This window comes from Carica papaya, chromosome 1 (assembly GCF_054855325.1).
Source record: "Carica papaya isolate Zhongbai chromosome 1, ASM5485532v1, whole genome shotgun sequence".
NCBI classification, from domain to species: Eukaryota; Viridiplantae; Streptophyta; class Magnoliopsida; order Brassicales; family Caricaceae; genus Carica; species Carica papaya.
Genome location: NC_142309.1, coordinates 14,909,268 through 14,933,298, shown reverse-complemented (window position 1 = coordinate 14,933,298; position 24,031 = coordinate 14,909,268). Strand labels below are relative to the sequence as shown.

At 36.2% G+C, this 24,031-nt stretch overlaps 1 protein-coding gene across 1 annotated transcript in view; it reads left to right on the top strand.

The window, feature by feature from the left end:
* The first annotated feature begins 14,348 nt into the window (after positions 1-14,348).
* The window catches only part of LOC148270354 (Adenine nucleotide alpha hydrolases-like superfamily protein), a 38,141-nt gene continuing 28,458 nt past the window's right edge, over positions 14,349-24,031 (top strand). The window contains exon 1 of the mRNA XM_088220374.1: positions 14,349-14,671. Coding sequence (XP_088076500.1) covers positions 14,494-14,671 — 178 coding nt within the window. The 5' untranslated portion in view covers positions 14,349-14,493. The remainder of the gene's footprint in view (positions 14,672-24,031) is intronic.

Genomic DNA, 24,031 nt, shown 5'->3' with positions numbered 1-24,031 from the left:
AGAATAAATAAACCACATACGGTAACACATTTAAAACTGTAAAATAAATAAAACAGGAAGTGACCAAAAAAGTATATCAGATTCGGGCTCCATTAGCAACCTTAATTAATTATACATATCTATTAATTCATAAAATATCGTTTTATTATTTATTAAACTTTAATTCCGTGATAGAAAATAGAGTGAGAGATCCTTACTTGATTTGGAGTCTAAAACAAGTTTTTCACTGCATCTATGGGGAGTCTAAAACAAGTTTTTCACTGCATATATAGGCAGTCCCTAAATTCTCTGAATTTCTCTCCGGGAACTGAAACACACTTTCGGTACCTACACATGTCCCCAAATAACTCAAAATCAGACCCAGGGCCTATTCGACCAAATTTCAGAATTTCGGCACGACGGCTTCGCCTTGCTCCAGCATCGGTGCCGCCGCCCGCGGCGGCGATCCACCTCGGGTTGGCTGTTTTCGACCGTTTCCAGCCAAACTAGCACCAGTTCCTGTAAGAAAACACACGTAAGGCCTTCAGTGGGCCGAAAAAACACAAAAAACTGAGACTTACCAGCAGCGGAGCTCTCCGGTGCAGCGGCTCCTCCGGCACGAGTCGCAATTTGGTGTTTTGCTCTGGTCAACCTGTAGATGAAGGAAAGGTGGTCACAATGGTGGAAAAATTACATTAAACGGGAATCGGGAAGGGCCTCATCGGAGGCAAAAATCAAAGAAACCGGCGGCGGCGCCGCTGGGCTTCGACAGCGTTTTTCTGCATTGGCTGGTAGTTTGGTTCCAATTTGGCTACAGGTGGGTTTAGAATCGAAGTCCGAGCCAAGAAGAAAATTTTTACCTCATTTGGCGGCCAGAAAATGCTCCGATGCGGCGGCGGGTGGTAGCGATTGGTTCCCCCGGTGGCTGGACGGTCTTCTCTGGCGAAGGCTCTGGCGGCTAGGGTTTGGGTTTGGGTGTGGATGAGATTATTTATAACCTATCGCTTTTAATCTGAGCCGTCCATCGCGATTTAATCTGGACTGTTCGATAGTGATTAAATTGAAAATGAATCTGGGCTGTCCATCGTGATGCGATATGGGCCGTCCGTGCATGATTCAATCTGGGCCGTCCGCACGCGTGCAATCTGGGTCGTTCACACGCACTTTTGATCTAGGTCGTCCGTGCACGCGGATCGCCCACGTGGCTCCGTTTCGCGTGGCCTCCTGCGTCAGCGTCTCTGCCACGTGGCGTGTTCTGGTTGGCCAGGGCTACTGACCAGACTGCTGACGGGGCTGCTGACGTGGCGTAATTTTTTTAAATTACGTTTTGACCCCTGGTTTTCGATTTTTTTTTTCAAAAACACCATCAGAATCTGAATTTTCACCATTTTTTCCAAAATTATTTTCAATTAAGTCCCAAAAATAATTTTACCCCTTTTTATCATTATTATTATTTTTATTTCCATTTAATTAAATTAAACTAAATTAAAACCATATATTATTACATAAATAATCATTTAATTCATATAAAATTTACAAAAAATTAAAATAAAACAAAATAATATTCATAAAAATAATAATAAATTTGGGGTAATACATTTAGTATTTTTGTTATATGTAATTTTTTTAAAAATAGACACGAACTATTTGAATTAAATGGATAGATATGAACTTAAGCGGGATGCAATACGAACTAATAAATCAAAAATTAATTTGAATTGTTAATTAATGAATAAAAATATCACGGACTTATCGATAAGTTGATCTTTACTCCTTGGTTCAACAAGACTTCTAAAGACTCTTGTTTCCTGAAGAACTTGAAACGGCTAAAATTAGTGAAAAGCTAATTGAAGAAAAATCTAAACTTTCAAGAATTTCTTTCAAATTGATTGTAATTGGTTTGTTTACAACATATGACCAAAAGCCTACTTATAACCTTCCTCGGGATAATTCTAGATAATTATAATCTCTTAAAGAAATTAATAAAATAATATTCTAAATAAAATTCTATCTAATTTTAAAATAATTACATAATAAAATATTTATTTTATCTCATCTATTGCAAGAAAATTAATTAAATAATTGTAAGAAAAGAATTTATATTAAAATAATAATAATAATAAAATAATTAAGCCCTTATCCTAAACTTAATTAATTAATTTGCCACAAATTAAATAAATATAAAAATAATTAAGATATATCCTTATTCTAATTAATAGGGCTGCTGAAAAATTAAAATAATAGTAAAATAATACTCCCCTTTATCCAAATCTCCAAGATAGCTTTGCCTTCCTTGGACATCGACCTTGTCTAGCCTTCTTCCTCTAAATTTCTTTATATTTATCCTATTAAATTAATTATTTAGAGTTGTTGCAGCTATGGAAACCTTTTTGGAATAGGAAATAATAAAAGAAATAAATCCTGAAGCTTATCCAAGAGGAGGTGCTGTTTAGGCTTTAAGGTCGCTCGGATTGGGTCGTTTGGCATGAGGATGGGCCATTGGGCATGTGGACGAGCCGTTGGGCCACGCGGGGCTGTTGTTGGGCATGGGCTTCGAGCCACATGCATCCACGTGGGCCGGATGTGATGCAAAAGCCATCATGAAGGATATCCTAATAAAAGAAGAAGACGCGTAGGACTCTGAAGTCCTTGACGAATTAGGCCCAATGGGAAAACAAGCCCAATTTCCCATAGGCCCAATTACCCGAAGCCGGGCCTGCAAGCTTCAAGGAATTTTTAATCTGCTAGTCTAATGGGAGAACCATGTCTAGTGCAAAATTGGAAGACACGTGCGACATGTGTGAACTACCTTTGGCATGTGAGTAGCAAGCATGGTGATCCACCCGTACAAGTGGATAACTCGCATGCCTGAAGTAGCATACGAATGTGCGACCGGAACAGCTCGCACGCCCCACGCGTTGTATGCGCGCAAGACCCGAGCGGCATGCGTGCAATCCTGCACATATGCGCAAACCCAAGGACACACGCCCCATGCGTAACCCGCAGCTCAAGATTCCCACTTGGTCGCCCCATGTAGTAAGCTCGTGGACAGCCCAAGCCCATCAATCTGCGACCTCGCAGGCCTTCTCCCATGCAACTTGCGCGAACCGGCAGGCTCGGCCCATTCGGGTAGCCCAAACTGACCGGTCCCCTTTCCCTTTTTTAATATAATTAAGTTATTTTATTATTTTATATTTTTTTTAAAAGGATTGAGACCCACTTTTTAAAGTACCAATGTTTTAAAATTAATTTTTACATGTGTTTTATATGGATTTCATATGAGATAAATATGAGTTTATTTTAATTAATATTTTATTATAATTCTATCCCTTATAATTATTTAATTAATTTATTTGAGATAAAATAATTATTTTATTATGCATTTATTCCAAATTAAGATAAAATATTATCTAAAGTATTATTTTATTAAATTATCTCGAGATTTTGTACTCATCTATATTGTTCAGAAAAAGCTATAAATATACATTTACCCCTAGGATGTAAATACAATCTTTGAGAATAAATTTGAGAGAATTCTTGAGAGCTTCGGCTTTTCTTCTTTTAACATTTTTGCTAAAATTTGATTCTTCAAGTTCTTCAGGAAGGATGAGTTTTCAGAAGTCTCGTTGAGCCAAGGAGCAGGGATCAACTTATCAGTAAGTCCATGACATTTTTTCTTTCCTTATTTATTTTTTCTAGTCTTTATTTTACTTTCCTTTTAGGATTGTAGATTCAATTAGAGGGAGAAATTTAATTCTAGGTGGTTATAGTTTTGGTATTGCATATGTTGAGTGGGTTTCAGGAGTTGATCTTGCATCATCTGGTATCAGAGCTTTAACTCCTAGAAACTCAAATATATCTTTATTTGCTTTATCATTTTGTTCATTAACAATTCAAATTAATTTTTGATTTGTTCGTATTGCATCCTACTTGAATATGACTATCCATTCAATTTAAGTAGTTCATGTTATTATTTTAAAAAAATTATATATCTAAAAATACTAAATATAAAGGCCCAGAATTTAAAAGAAAATAAAGTCGTGAATTAAATACGGAAGCGAAACAATAGAACTTAGGGTTTACATTCTGATGCGGAATCCCAAGACCCTTGTTTGACTCTTAGAACCCTTCAATCGGTCTAAAACAGAATTTAAATCACAAGTGAAAAGGAATCAAATTTGTTCAATTACCCGAATGGTAGAAGTTAAATAGAATAAGATAAATGATATCTCTTGAACCAAATCCAAACAAACACCAAGAATAATTGAAATAGGAAATCAAAATTGAATACAAGTGATAACAATTGTATTCTAAATCAACACCTTGTGCATAAAGTGAAAAGAAAGTCAAAACGCTCTTAACTCAATTCTGAAATATTTGATTACAACTCTTGATGTCCATAAATAAGAGTTCCTTTGGTATTTATACCCAAAGAAATCAATGATAAGTTACAATACAATAACTACAATTGTAACTCCTACAATAACTAGGCTAATTATGTGATAATTACAATTGTAACTCCAACAATAATTAGGCTAATTATAGGTATGTAATTGTTATGTAACTTCTTGTAACTCCAATGCTCTTAACCAACACCATTAATTGTTTGTGGCACCATATAGTATTCTTGTAATAACACTAAGACAAGACTTAACTCCAAATGAGTTACACTTGACTATATGGACTTAATTAACTCAAACTAAAATAAAACAATCCAAAATACTTAAAACAACTCAACTAATCCAGCCCATACATAAGGCTTACTCATCCATTACCAATAAGACTCAAACAAGCTCAAATTATCCCCAAATCATTTAAATCCAATTAAAGTTACGAATTTGGGTTGTTCAAAAAGGTCATATTTGAACTTTCTACAATTGGCCAGCCCATCATCCACATGTTTTTGAGTGAAAACTTGGAGCAACTCTTTAAGCTTCTTTGCCTTTGATCTTGTTACTGGTCCGCTGAAACTTTTTAGGTTTGGAACTCTATTTGTATTCACGTTATTTAAAATTTGCTCCAAGTCACCTTTTGATGCTCTTTGAGTATCTTGAGTGTTTTTAGCCTTATTTGTATCACATTCCTTACACAATACTTTAGAATATTCAATAAGGTTACGGGAACGACCATTCTAAAATAATAAATAAAATTAAGGAAATAAATAAAAGACAATATACTGAGCATTCTCGGACGACCTTCACTAACTTTTGAAGGGAGTCCAAGTGGTAAACTATTCACAACCCTCTTGTTGATCAGGATCTGGGTCATGTTCCTCTTGATCTGAAATAGCTAAAGGGTGAGCTACACTAACCCAGTAAGAATATCACACTACTCACCAATACAGAAACTGAAGGTTGGTAAAAATCATAAAAATAACCAATAGAGCTCTTGATTTAAGTAAATTCATTTATCATAAAGAAAACCATTTGTTGCATATATTTACCGTTGTGAGATTTTTAAAATCGATATATAGAGACAATAACCCAAATAAAATTTTAATCTCATATTCAAGTGAGTAAGAACAATAACTTTTTATTTTTATTTGCCTACTAGTATCTCTGGGGGCCCATAGGGATGTCCCACTACACATGAACCTTTGTTTAACATTGTTAACTAACCGGTCGTTCCAATACCCCATCCGGTATGAGTGCCAAGAATACCATCCCTCAATATCCAGTATGAGGGTGAAACGAGCCGTCCCCATACCCCATCTGGTATGAGCGCTAAAAATACTAATCCTTGATACCTCGTCCGATATAAGACAACGTTCACGGTAGGTTCCCTATATGCCCGGTTTGTCCATCATCTTCTAGGATATCCAGTAAGACTACCATTCATTAATTCACATGACCAATCAATTTTTCGTTTACATATTAATTACCAATTTCATAAATTAACCGTAAATCACGCAAGACAAGCAATATATATATCAAGGAAGCACAATTAAATTAGTTAATCATTCTAGTATATCATCATATATTTAAAACTATCAATTCAATAATCAGTTAAACATGACAACATATAAATGACTAACCGATTTCCGGCTCAATTGGTAACCTGTAATTATTCTCAAAGTTTTCTAGATCACACAAAATACTATATTACCAATTATTAAGCTTCAATTCCATAACAGGAAATAAGATGAAAGATTCTTACCTGAATTAGTGCTCGAAATACTGAACTTTTTACTACGCCTACTGGCGGTCCCCGACTTTCTTGTATTTTCCTGTAGAGATTAAAACGTGTTTCGCATATATAAAAATACCTTGAAAAAATACAAAATCGGTGTTAAAAATCTTTTCCAGCCAATTTCAAAATTTCGGCATGGCGGCACTGTCGTGCTCTGATGACGGCACCGCCGACCACGACAATACTTTACCTCGGCCTGGCCGTTTTTGGCAAGTTTTGGTTGGTTTCGACTAGTTTTTACCCATCCTAGAGAGAAAATACGTTAGGGGGCCTCAATTGGCCGAAAAAGTTAAAAAACAAAAACCTACAGCTGGCAGAATTTTTTAGTGTGGCGGATTTGTCGGCTCACCTTCCCAGCTGGGTGTTTTTCTTCGGTAAACTTGTAAAAAACAGAACGGTGAACACAAGGGTAGAAAAATTGCACAAGAAAAGAAACGAAAAAGGGCTCATCGGAGGCAGTTTTAGATTTTTCCTGCGGCGGGCGCGGCGGGGCTTTGCTCGTAGTTTTCAGTTTATCCGCCGTTTTTTTGCTCCGATTTGGCCATGAGGGTGTTCAAAATTAAATTCTGAGTGGATAGGAGAAGTTTTATCTTTCTGGTGGTCAGAGGTGGTTCCGGCGCGGTGGTGGGTAGCGGTCGACTCCCTTTTTCGGTGACTGGTTCTTCTTCTTCGACGGGAGGCTGACGGCTAGGGTTGAGTTCGGTGTGATGCGAGATATTTATACTCGTCTTCCTTAAATTTGGGTCGTTCATGGTATTTGATCTCGACCGTACAATCACGTTTAAAGAGAAAATGAATCAGAACTATTTAATCGCATTTAATCGCGACCGTCCGATCGCACCTAAAGAGGGAACAGATTCAGACAATCCACGTGCGCAAGAGCGCATACAGACCGTCCAATCGTGGGCACGCGGATTGCCAGCATGGCCTCCTGCATGGCACCGAGTCAACGTGCCTTGCCGCGCGGCATGCTCCGGTTCGTTGGGGCTGCTGACGCGTCCTACGTGGTGTAATTTTTTTAATTGTATTTTGACTTCTAGTTTTTTATTTTTCTTTCAAAAACACCATCCGAACTCAAATTTTCACTCCTTTTTCCTAAAATTATATTTAATTTCATTCTCAACCTATTTTTTTCCTAATTTCACATTAAATAAAAATTTATTAATTTCAAAATTATATTTTTATACATTTTTTAAACTTTAAAATTAATCTCGGGTTAAATTTTAAGCTCAGGTATTACAAATCTCCCCCCCTTAAAAAAAGTTTGGTCCTTCAAATTTGTCTTCCTCTCACTCAATCAAGTAGTTGGCGATACTGGGCTCTGAAGTCGGATTCTAGCTCCCATGTGGTATCTCTGTGTGTGCGGTTCTGCCACAGGACCTTAACGATGGGAATTTTCTGATTGCGGAGTACTCTGCTCTTTCAGTCCACAATACCCACCGGTACTTTCTCATAGAACAGATCATCCTGGAGTGAAAGGGGCTCGTGGGCCAACATGTGAGAGGAGTCTGAGTTGTACTTGCGTAGTATGGACACATGAAACACATTATGGACCCTAGATAGTTCTGGAGGTAGTGTCAATCTATAGACAGCAGTACTAATTCTGCCTAAGATTTCAAATAGCCTAATAAACCGGGGAATTTAGTTTCTCCATCTTGCCAAACCTACTGGTTTCCTTAAAATGAGTGACCTTAAAGAACACTCGATCAACTTTCTCAAATTTTAAATCCCTCATCAGGGTGTCCGCATAACTCTTCTATCTGCTTTGAGTCATCTGGATGTTCTTCCTGATCTTAACTATTTTTGCTGTAGTCTCCTCCATAAGATCTGTGCTAAATAATTTTCTGTCACCCTTCTCTTTCCAACAGATCGGTGATCTGCATGGACGACCATATAACACCTCATACGGAGCTATACCAATACTTACTTGGTAGCTGTTATATTAGGCGAACTCTACTAAGGGTAATTGATCATCCCAATGGCTCCCGAAATCAAGAACACAAGCTTGGCACATATCTTCTAGTGTGGGGATCGTCCTTTCTGATTGTCCATCTGTTTGAGGGCGGAATGTAGTACTAAGAGATAACTTCGTTTCCATGACTCGCTGAAAACTGGACCAGAACCGATAAGTGAACCTAGGGTCCCTGTCGGATACTACTATCACGAGCACTCCATGTAACCTAAGTATCTCCCGGATATACATTCTTTCTATCTTGTCCAAGGGGTTGGTCATCTTGATGGCCAAAAAGCGAGAAAACTTTGTAAGTCAGTCAACAATTATCTAAATGGTGTCATGTCCCGAGCGTGCCCTAGGCAATCCTGTCACGAAATTCATTGTGATGTGTTACCACTTCCACTCTGGAATCGGTAATGGCTGAAGTAGCCTGTTTGGATGTTTATGCTCTGTCTTGACTTGCTGACATACTAGACACTTAGAAATAAAGTTAGCCACCTCTCTTTTCATCTCGTTCCACCAAAATCGGGGTCGTATACCAAGATACATTTTATTGTTTTCGGGATGCATGACAAAATTTGAGCTGTGAGCCTCTGTCATGATGTCCCTTTTTAGCTCACTGTCACATGGAATACTCTTTGTCCTGAAATTTGAACAACTCATCGGTAGATGAGGGCATCTTTCCTGAGGGCTGTTAGGGTGGAATTGGCGGATTGGACTTATTTGATTCTCTGTATCAACACAAGTTGAACAGTCAAGTGGGCCAAACATGTAACTTTTTTTAGGTTCTAAAGTCGTACCTGTGATGCGGCCCCTATTACCCTACATTATAAAACCATTAAGTAAGCTAATATTCCTACACTTTTTTTACTGAGTGTGTCGGCTACCACGTTGCCCTTACTGAGGTGATACAAGATGTTGCAATCGTAGTCCTTGAGGAGTTTTATCTATTGTCTCTTACGCATGTTAAGATCCTTTTGAGTGAATATGTGTTTTAAGCTCTTATGGTCGGTATAGATATGAAAAGTCTCCCCATATAAGTAATGACGCCAAGTCTTCAAGGCGTGGATAATCGCGGTAAGTTCTAAGTCATTTGTGGGGTAGTTTTTTTTATGACTTTTCAACTGCCTGGACCCATAGGCTATGACCTTCTCATGCTGCATCAGAATACAATCCAACCTCAGGTAGGAGGCATCGCTATAAACTGTATATCCTCCTGTCCCGCTCGGCAAGGCAAACACAGGTGCAGTAGTCAATCACTTCTTTAGTTCTGAAAAGCTCCTTTCACAGTTCTCGTTCCACTCAAACTTGACGTTCTTTTTTGTGAACCGAGTTAATGGAGCAATTAAGCTAGAAAATCATTCCACAAACCTGTGGTAATAACTTGTCATCCCTAGAAAGTTACGAGTCTCCTTGACCGAGGTCAATTTCTCCTAACCAAGTATTACCTCAACTTTTTTGGGGTTCACTAACACTCCATCTGTTGATATGATATGCCCTAAGAAGGTAGTCTGCTCGAGACAGAACCCACACTTACTCAACTTTGCATACAACTTTTTTTCTCTAAGAACCTGCAAAACCTGAGGCAAATGGTAAGCGTGTTCCTCTCTACTTTTTGAATAGAACAAGATATCATCGATAAATAAAATGATGAACTGATCTAGGAATTGTTTGAAAACCTTGTTCATCAAATCCATAAAGATGGCTGATGCTTTGGTTAGTCCGAATGGTATGACCAGTAACTCATAATGTTCGTATCGGGTTCGAAAAGCTGTTTTGGGAATATCTTCTTCCTTAATTTTTACCTGATGGTAACCTAAACGCAGGTCAATTTTAGAGAAAACCTAGGCACCCTGCAACTGATAAAAAATGTCATCAATCTTGGGGAGGGGGTAGTTGTTCTTGATCGTGTCCCTCTCCAGTCCCCTGTAGTCAATACATAATCTCAACATCCCATCCCTCTTCCTTGTAAATGTGACTCCAGCACCTCAAGGAGACACACTACGTTGGATAAACCCACTATCCTGCCATTCATTTATCTATTTCCTCAGCTCTTTCATCTCGACGCGACTCATGCGGTAAAGAAAAACCGAGATAAGTTGGGTGTTTGGCTAAAGATTTATGGTAAATTCAACTTCTCTGTCCATTGGGAGTCTAGATAGTTTATTAGGGAACACATCCTAGAAGTCTCGGACTATTGGAATCTCTTGAATGTAAATTTCTTTCGTAAGTTTACATACTTAGAGAAAATAGCCGAGTTAAAGCACTTGGTAATAGAAAAATTACCATGAGGGAATAATGTTTCAAGAATTTTTATTAGCTTGTAAATAATTCTTTATTAGGAGGCTTAAATACAATTTTTTTCGTGGGAACAATCTACAGTGACGTAATACGTTGCTAACAAATTCATTCTTGGAAATATATCAGGGTCCCCATGTCAATCTCTATCAGGTCAATCATGAGTGAAACCGAGTCCTATAGAAGAGGGGCCACATATTGGTAGGGAGGCACTGGGTAGCCCTGTAACAGTGTCAGATGATACGAAAGGGTAAGTTTGCATTGAGATGGCGTTAGATTCTCTCGTTATAGGGGTGGCTCATATTGTAGAAGTGGTGGGGGGTCAAACAGTTCCCTTATCTCTTCCCTAGCCTATTGGGAGAGATGAGTATCTTTAAATTCTCAAAGAGTCGATCAACATCCTCTCAAAGCGATCCGTCTTGGGCTGCCCTATTCAGTAAAGGACCTCATCTCCTCGTGTCTTTGTACTTATTTTTCACAAGAAATAGTTGAGTGATAGTATTTGATATTTTTAAGTCTTTGTGTGAGGAATGGTTCCGAGAAAACTGGCTCTGATACCAACTGTAAAGGCCCGGAATTTAAAAGAAAATAAAGTTATGAATTAAATGCGGAAGCGAAACAATAGAGTTTAGGGTTTACATTCCTTACACAATAATTTAGAATGCCCAATAGTGCTACGGGAACGACCATTCTAAAAGAACAAACAAAATAAAGGAAATAAATAAAAAGCAATATACTGAGCATTCTAGGACGACCTTCATTAGCTTTTAAAGAGAGTCCAGGTGGTGAACTATTTACAACTCTCTTATTGATCAGGATCTAGGTCTTGTTGCTCTTGATATGAAATAGTTAATGAAAGAATGAACTACACTAACCTAGTAAAAATATCACACTACTCATCGATATAGAAATTGAAGGATGGTAAAAATCATAAAAACAACCAATGGAGCTTTTGATTTGAGTAAATTCATTTATCATAAAGAAAACTATTTTTTGCATATATTTACCATTGCGATATTTTTAAAATCGACCTATATAGATAATAACCCAAATAACATTTCAATCTCATATTTAAGTGAGTAAGAACATGAACTTTCCCTTTTTATTTGCTTGCTAGTATCCCTGAGGGTCCATAGGGATGTCCCACTACGCGTGAACCATTATTCAATATTGTCAACTAACCGGTCGTCCCCATACCCTGTCCGATATGAGTATCAAAAATACCATCCCTCAATAATCCGTCCGGTATGAAGGTGAAACGGGCCGTCCCCATACCACATCTGGTATGAGTACCAAAAATATCAATCTTCGATACCCCGTCCAGTATGAGGCAACGTTCATGGTAGGGTTCTCTATGTACCCGGTCCGTCCACCATCTCCTAGGATATCCAGTAAGGCTACCATTCATTAATTCACATAACCAATCAATTTTTCGTTTGCATATTAATTACCAATTTTATAAATCAACCGTAAATCACGCAAGACAAACAATATATATATCAAGGAAGCACAATTGAATCAATTAATCATTCCAGTATATCATCATGTATTTAAAACTATAAATTCAACAATAAGTTAAACAGGACAACAAATAAATGACTAACTAGTTTCTGGCTCCATTGGTAACCTGTAATTATTCTCAAAGTCTTCTAGATCACACAAAATATCATATTACCGATTATTAAGCTTCAATTCTATACCAGAAAATAAGGAGAGAGATTCTTACCCGAATCGGTGTCTGAAAAATTGAACTTTCTACTACGCTTACTGGTAGTCCCTAGGTTTCCTGAATTTTCCTGTGAAGATTAAAACACGCTTCATGTACCTAACAATACCCAAAAAACTCAAAATAAGTGTTAAAAGCTTTTTTGGCTAATTTCAAACTTTCGGCACGGCGGCATCGCTGCCCGCGGTAGTAGTTTGCCTCGGTCTAGTGGTTTTCGGCCAGTTTTGACCAGTTTTGATCGGTTTTATACCCATCGCTTCGAGAAAACACGTTAGGGGGTCTCGGTTGGCCGAAAAAAGTCAAAAAAATAAAAATCTACCGACGGCAAAATTTTTTGGTGCGGTAGCTCCGTCGGCTCACCTTCGCAGCTAGATGTTTTTTTTCGGTCAACCTGTAGAAAACAGAATAGTAAAAACAATGGTAGAAAAATCGCATAAAATGAGAAACGGGAAAGGGGCTCATCGGAGGTGGTTTCAGATTTTGCTCACAGTTTTCGGCTTATCTACCATTTCTTTTGCTCCAATTTGGCCATGGAGGTATTCAAAATTAAATTCCGAACGGATATGAGAATTTTTACCTTTTTTAGCAATTTAGGTTCCTCCGGCACGGTGGCGGGCGGCGGTCGACTCCCTTCTCTAGTGACTGGTTCTTCTTCTTTAACGGGAGGCTGACAACTAGGGTTTAATTCGGTGTGATGCGAGATATTTATATCCGTCTCCCTTAAATCTGGGTCGTTCAACTCGATGAAGTTATTGTTTCGTACTTTTTGTTTTGTAATGTAAGAAAGAAAATTTAGAATATTGTACATATATTTATATTTTACATTTAAGGGATATGATACTTTTATAATTCTGTTATGATTAATAAAGTTAAATTATTTACTTAACTTGAGTTTATTTGATTTAAGTAAGTATAATATTAGTAGTTATGAATTTTAAACTTATGCATTGTATAAATTTTTAATAATTTATTTATCTTTTAGACTACATTTATAGTATAAATCGTTTACTAAAAATAAATTAGTTGATTATAAATATCATAATTATCTGTTTAAATTTTTAATTATTTATAAATTAAATTATGTATTATAAAAACATTCAATCACTTTTTTAATATTTTATAGAATTATAAGTTTTTTTTTTAAATTATATATATGCATATTACAACAATCTAATCTATTATATATTACTGCATTAATATCACAGTTATATATTTAAATTTTTAATTAATTATTAATTAACTTATGTATTTTATAAATATTTAATTACTTATTTAATATTTTATATAATTATAATTTTTAAAAAATCATATATATGCATAATATAACAGAAAAGTTAGTATAATATATATTAGCGCATTAATAACATCACAGTTATTTATTTAAAATTTTAATTAATTATAAATTAAATTATGTATTATATAAATATTTAATCACTTATTTAATATTTTATATAATTATGATTTTTAAAAAAATTATATATATGCATACCAGAAAAGTTAGTATATTATATATTAGTGCATTACTAATATAACAATTATCTATTTAAATTTTTAGTTAATTATAAATCGAATTATGTATTACATAAATATTTAATCATTTATTTAATATTTTATATAATTATAAATTTTTTACAAAACTATATATATGCATAATATAGCAAAAAACTTAGTATTATATATTAGTGCATTAATAATACAATAATTATCTATTTAAATTTTTAATCAATTATAAACTAAATTATGAATCATGTAAACATTCAATCAGCTATTTATTTTTTATACTTTATTTATCTTGCAGATTTAATACAAAAAATAAAATAAAATAATTGTAATATTTTTATTAAAAATTAATATTTTATACTATTATAATTTTTAAAAAAATTATATATATGCATAAAACAGAAAATCTAGTCTATTATATAATAGTGCATTAGTAATAAATTTATATTTAAAAAATATTTAAAAAATAAATTTACATTTTTAATTTTATTTAAATATATTATAGATAATAGATACCAAACAAAATCGGAAAAAAAGAAACAAAAAATTGAATTGAATTAGTCACATCAAACTACGCAGCTGATCGACCAAAATTACTTCTCCGAAGGCTGGAGAACATTTTTGAACTATCGTGTAGTAACCGTACACATTAGTAAAGCTCTAGTCACCCTTCACTATTCTGCGCCTAAATGCATCCTGCCACCCAACAGCACCAGCAATCATCAGCCTCTACCCCATGGCCCTTTCTTAAAAAAGAAAACAAGAAAAGAAGCAGAGAAGTCCCAGAAGAGGTGGAGAAAGAGTCGTGAACAAGAGATAGAGAGAGCGATCCAGTGAGTTGAAGAAGATGGAGGGTGAGCCGACTCGGAGAGTGTTAGGAGTGAACGAGTCTACTATTAGGGGGTATCCACATGCCTCGATAAGCAGCAGAGGAGCTTTCGATTGGACTCTGAAGAAGATTGTCCGCACTAATATCTCTGGCTTCAAGCTTCTCTTCCTCCATGTCCAAGTTCCTGACGAAGACGGTTCTCTCTCTCTCTCTCTCTCTCTTGCAGTGTGTTCATGAATGATGTTTAACGTTGTTTAGAAAGAGTTTTGAGAAGCCTGGCGTCAATTTTTTTTTTTGCTTTACTTTCTTTAGGTTTTGTTAATGACATGTAAAAATGAGTTAGTGGATTACAAAAGAACTAGTAAAGTGGTTATAGAGTCATGTTTTTAGGGCTTGGAGGGAAATCTGAAGTCAATTTGGAAGATCAGCACAAATTTGGTTATCAATTCGTTTATTTAGAAACAAAGAGCGAAAAAGACCTTGTGTATAGTGAGTATATGTAGTCTCTGTGGCTTTGTTTTAGTGGGTTGTTACTCTTTACTATCTGATTGGATGCTGAGAAAACTATAAAAGGAATATCGTTATTCATTGAAGAGAAATACTAAAGGTTATATTCACTCTTGGGGCTGTGTTTTTTTTGCGGTCAGTTTGCTTAGTGATTCTAATTTTAATCTGGGTAGGATCTGAAGAACATGTTGTATGAGACTTTTTCTTCCATTTGTCTGGTTTAGTGCATTTCTCAGCAAAGAATCACTGACCTATAAATATGCTTTTGGAAAAGCTGTTGAGATAGCTAGTATACTAGTAAATGCTTGCATCATTGAACAGAGGTGGTGTGATTATGTCTGAAGGGATTAAAGAGTATTCGGGAAATGGAGAATTGCCTCGTTTATAAAGATGATTGACTATGATTTTAGCGGTCACGTGAGGGCTGGTGAAGTGAATGGAAAAGTGGGACTGGAAGGTTGTGGGACTGGAAGGTTGTGGGCTGAAAAATGGGACGAGGGGTGAGACAAAAAATAAAAGTAAGTATCTATGGGCTAAAAAAGGAAAGTGGGTGGATAATCCAAGTTCAAGTAGAGGGGTGGGCCGAAAACCAGTGTGGGTCTGGAGACCTAAAAAGCATGTTAAAATAGTCTCTCCAAGAGAAAAAAAGAGTGGAGCAGATCGAGGCAAAAAATTCTGAAGGGGAGAAAGGGGGAGTCAAGCCAGACACGGTAATGGGGGAAGAGTCGATGGATGATGAAATGGGGGATGAAAGTGTTGAAGCTTCTGTTTCAGTGCTGATCAGTGACAATCGACTCTTGGTTTGGCACATGGAGAAGAAGACGGAAGAGAATGGTGAGGGGAACAAAAACAAGTGTGAAGGTAAATCAAAATTTGGCCCCTCAGGTATGGAATTAGTAATTTATAGTGAGGAAGTAGCGAAAAAAGCCTTGGGTAATGAAATGATGATGATTGAAATTCCAAGGGAAGTAAACATAATGGATCTGGTTGAAACGGATGTCCCGGGGGTGAGTGAAACAAATAATCATTCAGCCTGGGTAATGGATAATTTTCAGAAAATCAGTAGTCTTTTGGGACTTTCTTTTGTTGGTTTTGAAGACAGAGTGATGACTCTAATAAAAGAGATTGAAATGAGAAATCAAGGGGTTGAACCGGAGGGAAAGGGGGGCGCAAAGGGGAAGAGGAAATAGGGAACTAGCTGCTGTAGAGAGCTTAAAAGACTATGATCTTCTGTTAATTACAATTGTAGAAAGAGGCCACAGAAGGAGGAAGGGATGAGATGCAAAATTTACGAATGATAGGAAAAATAATATCCTGAAATGTGAGGGGAATGAATGAGAAAACAAAAAGAAATGTAGTGAGAGGATGTATCAATAGTTGGGGTGCTGATGTAATATGTATACAAGAAACCAAAATGGAAGTAATTGGGGAGGAGGTAAGGAGTGTGTGGGGTGAACCAAATATATGCTGGAAATTCTTGCCGGCGGTGGGGACAGCGGGAGGTATACTCATTATGTGTAGAGGGAAAAATATAAATGCAAAGAGGTCAGTGTTGGACAGATTTCTTTAACATTCTTTTCTTGAAAATTGCGATGGTGGTCGGGAATGGTGGGCTTTTACTGGGGTGTACTGTAGAGCAACAAGTGAGGAGAAAATATTGTTATGGAATGAGTTGGAGAATTATAACAGTAGATGGGGGGAGAGATGGGTGGTTAGGGGTTTTTTTAACATGATTCTTAAAGGATATGAGAGATCGTGTGGGGCAAATAATGCTGCTGAAATTGAGGAATTCAATGATGCCATGGATAAACTTAATTTGATGGACCTACCACTAGCAGGAGAAAGGTGGACTTGGACGAATTTAAGGAGTAGCCCAACATGTTCGAGGATTGACCACTTTTTTAATCTCTCATGATTTATTCTTGTAGCTTGCAGGGATGACATAGAATTTGTTAAAGAGACCAACATCTGATCCCTTTCCTATTTGTTTACAACCAGATGGTATAAAATGGGGCCCGGTACCTTTTAGACTTGACAACAAGTGGATCAAAATGGATGGCTTTAGAAGATTGGTGGAGGATATTTGGTTTGGTGATAGGGTGGAAGGTACTGCAAGTTTCAGGTTTGCCTCAAAACTGAAAGCTGTTAAAATTGCTGTGAAAAAATGGGCAAGGGATGAGGAAGGCATAATAAAAGTGGAGCTCAGAAGTGGGATGAAAGAAATTGATGATATTGACCGAATTGAGGGAGAAGGAAATATTACGGAGACAAATAGGAACGAAGGGAGATATTGAGGAGGGAGATTGCTACAAGATGAATTTGGAGGATATTTCATGGAGATAAAAAGCGAGATAAAAGTGGCTAAAGGAGGGAGACTGAAATACTAAATATTTCCATTATATGGCGAATTTGAGAAGAAAGAAAAATTATGTCAAAGAGATTATGTCTGAAAATGAGCCCATTGAAGGAAATTTGGCGATGAGGCATTATGTTAAAAGACACTTCCAGAAACTATATGAGGAGGATGTGAGGTGGAGGCCAAAGTTGATAATTTACTCTTTGAAACATTGGGGGAGGAAAGTAAGGTGAGTCTTGAGAAGATGTTCACGGAAGAAGAAATTTATGATGCCCTCAAGTCTTGCAATGGGGATAAAGCTCCGGGACCAGATGGTTTTAATATGCAATTCCTTCAAGAGTTTTGAGAGGTAATTAAAATTGATGTACTTGATGTCTTCAAGGAGCTATATGAATCGGGAGCTTTTGTTAAATCGATAAATTCTACATTTTTGGTACTTATTGCGAAAGTAAATGGTGCAAAGAATCTAAAAGATTTTTGGCTTATAAATCTTGTGGGGTGCATTTACAAACTAATTTCTATGGTGTTGGCTAGATTGGCAAAGGTTTTGGGGGAGGTAATTGAGGAAAGTTAGATGTTTTTGTTGAAGGTAGACAAATTTTAGATGTTATAATGGTGGCAAATGAAGTAGTAGACGACTTGATAAACTGTAGGAAGGAGGGTATATTGTGTAAATTGGATATGGAGAAGACATACGATCATGTTAATTGGGATTTTGTGGATTATTTATTGGGAAGAATGGGATTTAGGGAGAAATGGAGGAAGTGGATGAGGCAATGTAGACCACTACATCCTTTGCTGTCATGGTGAATGATGGATCTTCATTGTTCTTCAAGACGTCCCGGGGGCTTAGACAGGGAGACTGTTTTTCACCATTATTATTCATAATTGTTATGGAAGCACTAAAGTGATTATTGGAGAGGGCAGAGGTTATGGTTGGTAGGGGACATGATAAGGGAGAAGTTTCTCATTTATTTTTTTACAGATGATGCTCAAATTTTCTACCAGCTGGGGGAATAAATGATATTGCACCTTCACTGTATTCTGCTATGTTTTCAGGTGGTGTCGGAACTGAAAATAAACATGAAAAAGTCTAAATTGGTCAAAATTGCTGATATAAGGGATGAGGTGAGGTTAACTGAAGTTTCAGACTGTGCAACGGTGGAATTACCTATCAAGTATCTTGGGCTCGTTTGGGAGCAAAATTCAAGGAAATACGAACTTCACATTTGGTTGTTGAACTTTTTGAGAGGAGACTTGCAGGGTGGAAGAGACATTATCTCTCAAAGGGGAGGTGGGCGCTTACTTTGTGTTGATTTTTGGAGAAAAAATAAGAATTTTATTTATCACATTTTAATTTGTTACACTTAAGGTATTTATAAAATTCCTATCCTATTGATAGGGAAATTATTATTCTACTAAACTTCTAATTATATGATACTAACTAATTAAATAATAAATAAAAATAATGAAATAATAAATTAAAGTAATTAAATAATAAAATTTGCTAGTCAACATCCCCCCTCAAGTTGGTGTAAGGATATCACACATGTCCAACTTGTACACTAAGTTGCAAACTAGAAGCAGATCTGTAAGTAGTAGTTTGGCTCGGCTCGGCTCGACTTAAAAACGGCTTGACTCGGCTCAAGTTGGCTCAAGTCGGCTTGACTCGGCTCAAAACAGCTCAAAGTCGGCTAAAAAAATGATTCAAATTCGACTAAAAAACGGCTTAAAGTCGGCTAAAAAACGGCTCGAACTCAGCTCGGCTTACTCTTCTTCGAACAGATCTGGTTCCGCACGCAGAGCTTTTCTTCACCCTGTGCATTGGACAGGCTCGACATGGCTCATTCTCCGGACAGGTCTAGTTCTGTCGCACGTAGATCTAGTCAGATGGGTCGTTTCTTATGGTCAGACACGCATAGATCTGGTTTCTTCTGCTGCTGGTCGGTCTTCTGGTCAGACGCACAAAGATATGGTTTCTTCCGCCTTTGGTCGGTCTTCTAGTCAGACGCTCGCATGTATGATTTCTTCCACCACTGGTCGGTCTTCTAGTCAGATGCACATATTTGATTTCTTCTGCCGCTGGTCGGTCTTCTGTTCAAATGCGTGCAGATATGATTTCTTCCTTCCTCGCTCTTAGATTTGGCTTTCTAGGGTAGTAATGAGAGTAGATCTGGATAAGTATAGGTTCTAACTCAGTATATTGTGCTATTTTAGGGTTTGAATGAAATCCTAAAATTAAAACCCTAAAATAACTTTATTTGACTTTGATACTGTATTGATTTTTGGAGAAAAAAAAATAATTTTATTTTTCAACTTTTAAGTTGTTACACTTAGCATATTTATAAAATTATTATCATATTGATAGAAAATTTTTTAATATATTAGATTTCTAATTATATAAAATTATTATTCTTATAAAATTTTAATTACATAATACTAAATAATTAAATAATAAACTAAAATAATTAAATAATGAAATATACTACTCAACACCTTTGCTCAAGTTGATGTAGGGATATCATACATGTCTAACTTGCAAATAAAATTGCAAACTGGAACCATATCTTTCAGGCATCAGTTCGACTTAGCTTGACTCAAAAACGGTTCAATTCAGCTCAAAACGGCTCGAATAGACCCAAAACAGCTCTAAATTAGCTTAAAAATGACTCAGACTCGACTCAAAAACAATTCGAACTCGGCTCAACTCACTCTTCTCCAAACAGATCTGGTTTTGCGCATAGAACTCTTCTTCGCCCTGTGTGTTGTGTAGGCTCGACGCGACTCCTTCTTCTCCAGATAGGTCTGGTTTCGCCGTGCGCAGATCTAGTCAGATAGGTCGGTTCTTCTGGTCAGATGCGCGCAGATCTGGTTTTTTCTGCCGCTGGTTGGTCTTCTGATCAGACGCGGGCTGATCTAGTTTCTTCTGCCGCTGGTCGGTCTTTTGGTCAGATGCATGCAGATCTGATTTCTTCCACTGTTGGTCGGTCTTCTGGTTAGATGTGGGCATATCTGATTTCTTCTCCTCTCTCTTTCATATTTGGCTTTCTAAGGTGGTGATGAGAGTAGATTTGGATAAGTGGGTTCTAACCCAGTCTATTGTGCTATTTTAGGATTTGAAGGAAATCTTAAAATTAAAACTCTAAAATAGTTTTATTTGACTCTGATACCATGTTGATTTTTGGAGAAAAAATAATAATTTTATTTATCATTCTAAAGTATTTATAGAATTCCTATTCTACTAATCGGAAAATTTTTATTTTACTAAATTTTTACTTATATGAGATTATTATTATCATAAAATCTCAATTATATAATACCAACTAATTTAATAATAAAATAAAAGAATTAAATAATTAAATATGTTACTCAATATTTTGTTTAAAAGCACTTTGGCTAATTTACCTATTTATTTCTTATCCGTGCTAACCATTCCAAAAAAGATTGCCAAGAAACTTGAAATGATTCAGTGTCGATTCTTATGGGGTGATGAGGAGGAAAAACATATGTACTACTTGGTGAGGTGAGAGGATATTAAAAAACTGGATGCTTGGGGGGGGGGGGGGGTTTGGGATTAAAGATATATGGTACAAATGAATGATGCATTACATGGAAAATGGTTGTGGAGGTACAGTAGTTAAAGGAAATTGTATATGGAAGAGGGTTGTGGAGGTTAGATAGGTTGTAAGGAATATGGGAGATGAAAACAATGGTACTGTCAGAGCTCATGGCAGAAACCTGTGGAAGAAAATTGCAATGGGTAGACAAAAATTTCCTAATCGCACAAAATGCAGTGTTGGGAAAGGTGATAAGATCCGGTTTTGGGAGGAGGTTTGGTGTGGTGATGTTAAACTAAAGGAAAGATTTCCTGGAATTTTTCCCATTGCTCAAAATAAAAACATGTTTGTGGAGGAAGCATACTCGGTCAATAGGGGGGAGAGAGTTTGGAATGTGCAAGTCACAAGGAATTTAAATGATTGGGAAGGGGATGAATACCAACAGCTGCTATTTTATGTGTCTAATGTTAACTTGAACAATCAGCCAGATAAGAGGTTGTGGAAGCATGAAAAGAATGGTTCTTTTACAGTTAAATTGTTCTACAGGCAGATCAATAATGAGGTGAGTAGTGGCCCTTCTGCCCTCCCATTTAAACAGATTTGGAAGATAAATGTTCCACAAAGAATGGCGTTCTTTACAATGGAAGCTTGCAAGGGTAGCATTTTGACAATTGACATGCTGATGAGAAGGGGACGGTGTATGGTAAACCGTTGTTTTATGTGTAAATCAAGTGCAGAATCATGCAACCACCTTTTACTATGGTGCCCAATGGTGTCCAGTTTATGGACCATGATATACTGGATGTTGGGGATTCAGTGGGTAATTGCAGGATTGGTGAAAGGACTTTGGGCTTGGGAGGGGCTGTGCAAAAAGAAGAAACACTTATCTCTAATTCTTACTTCTATTTTTTGGGTAGTGTGGAAGGAAAGGAATCCAAGAGTTTTTGAGGGGATTGAAAAAAATTTTGTTAACATTAGAAATTGATGATTTTATACTTTTGGGTTTATGTTCCTGGATCATGACATCAAAAGTTTAGAAAATTTTGAAGATGTTATTGATCACATAATTGAAATATAAATGCGATGTACATGGGTGGTACCTCTTGGTATTGATGTTTATATATACTACAAAAAAAAACATGTTATAGCTGTAACATGAAATCTTTCTTTTTTCTCTTCCTAATTCTTTTTGGTTAAGGGAGGTTTTCATACCCTCTAATTTTATTGAATTTTAAAGACATATTTAGGTAGAACAAAAAGATATTAAATTGAATAGTTTTAGTATTAACAATGATTACTATTTTCTAATATATGTAATTTATTTAGGCTATTTAAGTAGATGATAAATAAAGAGCAGAGCTGCTCTCTACACTCCTACATAGTGTTTGAAGAGAAAACTAAAAAGTTTTGTTGATTGCTCATAGGTTAGTAAGGAGAGTTCTCGAACATTTTGCCACCAGTCTTAAACCATCTTTAAATATCAACAACAAAAATCATTAGACATTCGCTTCCAATGATTACAATAATATAGTGACCACCGTATGCCACGATCTACCTCTTACTAAGGAGCAATAAGATGTCCTTGTTGTTGACAATTCAACTAATGAGAGCAAGTTAGCCAAAGATATCATAATGATCACCCGACTAATAGGCACAGGTTAATAGATGTTGTTGAGGAGATTTTGAAAGATATTGTGACTTCTCAATTTAGTTATGGGCAATGATGTCTTCAAATTAAAGACGATAGTATTCTAGTTAATTGAAGAATAAAGAGGCCCCACTTAAAGAGAGTAGAGATTACGTAGAACATTTTTTTGGCTCTCAACAGTAATAAGGAATTAGTTCATTATTTTCGAAACTTTTCATTCATAAATTGGTACACTATTTTAGAATTCTTGTTTCTGAAACCATCCTTGTTTCCTAGGATGATTTCAAGTTTTACAGATTTCCATTCTTTAGAAGACATGTCCAAGGCCTCACCTTCTTGCTACTTAGACATTTTCGAGTTTTTACCAAATGCCCGGGGGGGGGGGGGGCAGGGATGATGTAGAACATGAAGACCTTAAGATATATTATCATGTTATATGATATTTTTGTAATTACAATGCAAGCATTATTGGGGATATTAAGCTTATTTCATAACTTTTAAAATAAGTTCATTGCAACTTTAGTATTTTATTTTTTATTTAGTTAGAATTCTTAATTTGCTATTGTGTCCATGTTTAAGAACAATAGCCATATTAGGCTAGGTAGATACTCTATTAATACATGGGTGCTTTATCGTTATAAAAAACCTTGCTTACAAATAAAATTATTGATTTTCTTTGATTGGTTTAAGTACCTAGTAAACTCGTGATTGTGGTTGTCTAACCTTGTGTGGTAGTTTTTTGTGATTGGATTTATCTTTTATTTTGTTTGATTTTTCTTTTCTTTTCTTTTTTAACTTTAATTTACTTCACTATGTCACTAGTCTCTTTTTCTCCTTGGAAGCGCAATATGGGGTTCTCTAGTTCCATGTATTCCAACATGGACAATTTTCTTTTTGAAGTAAGGAGTATGGTATGATTACACAAGCACCAAAGGAGTATTAATTTATGTACAAAAATATTTACATGTCAATCAAAATATCAATAAGGTTATCAAAATCTTCCATTGATTAAAGAGAATTACTCATTAACAAAAAGTTTAGGGTCTGGAGCTATCTATTTTTAACTTTATCAAAGTCATCTTCCACTTCCTCAAAATCTCTCATACTTCTCTCTTGCCGCGCCACCCAAAAAATAGAAAAGGGAATGAGGCTAAGGTGTTTCTTCTGAGTAGCAAACGAGAGTAACATGTTTCTTCTTTCCGTTAGTACCCTTCCACTGCTAAATCACTTTTCTCATTGAATCAGTCATCACCTAACTGATGCCCAATTAACCTATAAGCCAAAGTCCACAATTTATACACAAGCAAGTACCAAAGAAGGGTGTGATTACACGACTCCTTCCTTTTATATAAAAAGATCTGTTCGCTAGTATTTTCCCCGCCAAACTAGCTTTTTAACAGGGAGCATACATTTTTTTACCAGTTTTCGATGCAAAGAAAGCAACTATAAGTGGAGCATTAACCTTCCAAATTTGTCAAAAAGAAAAAT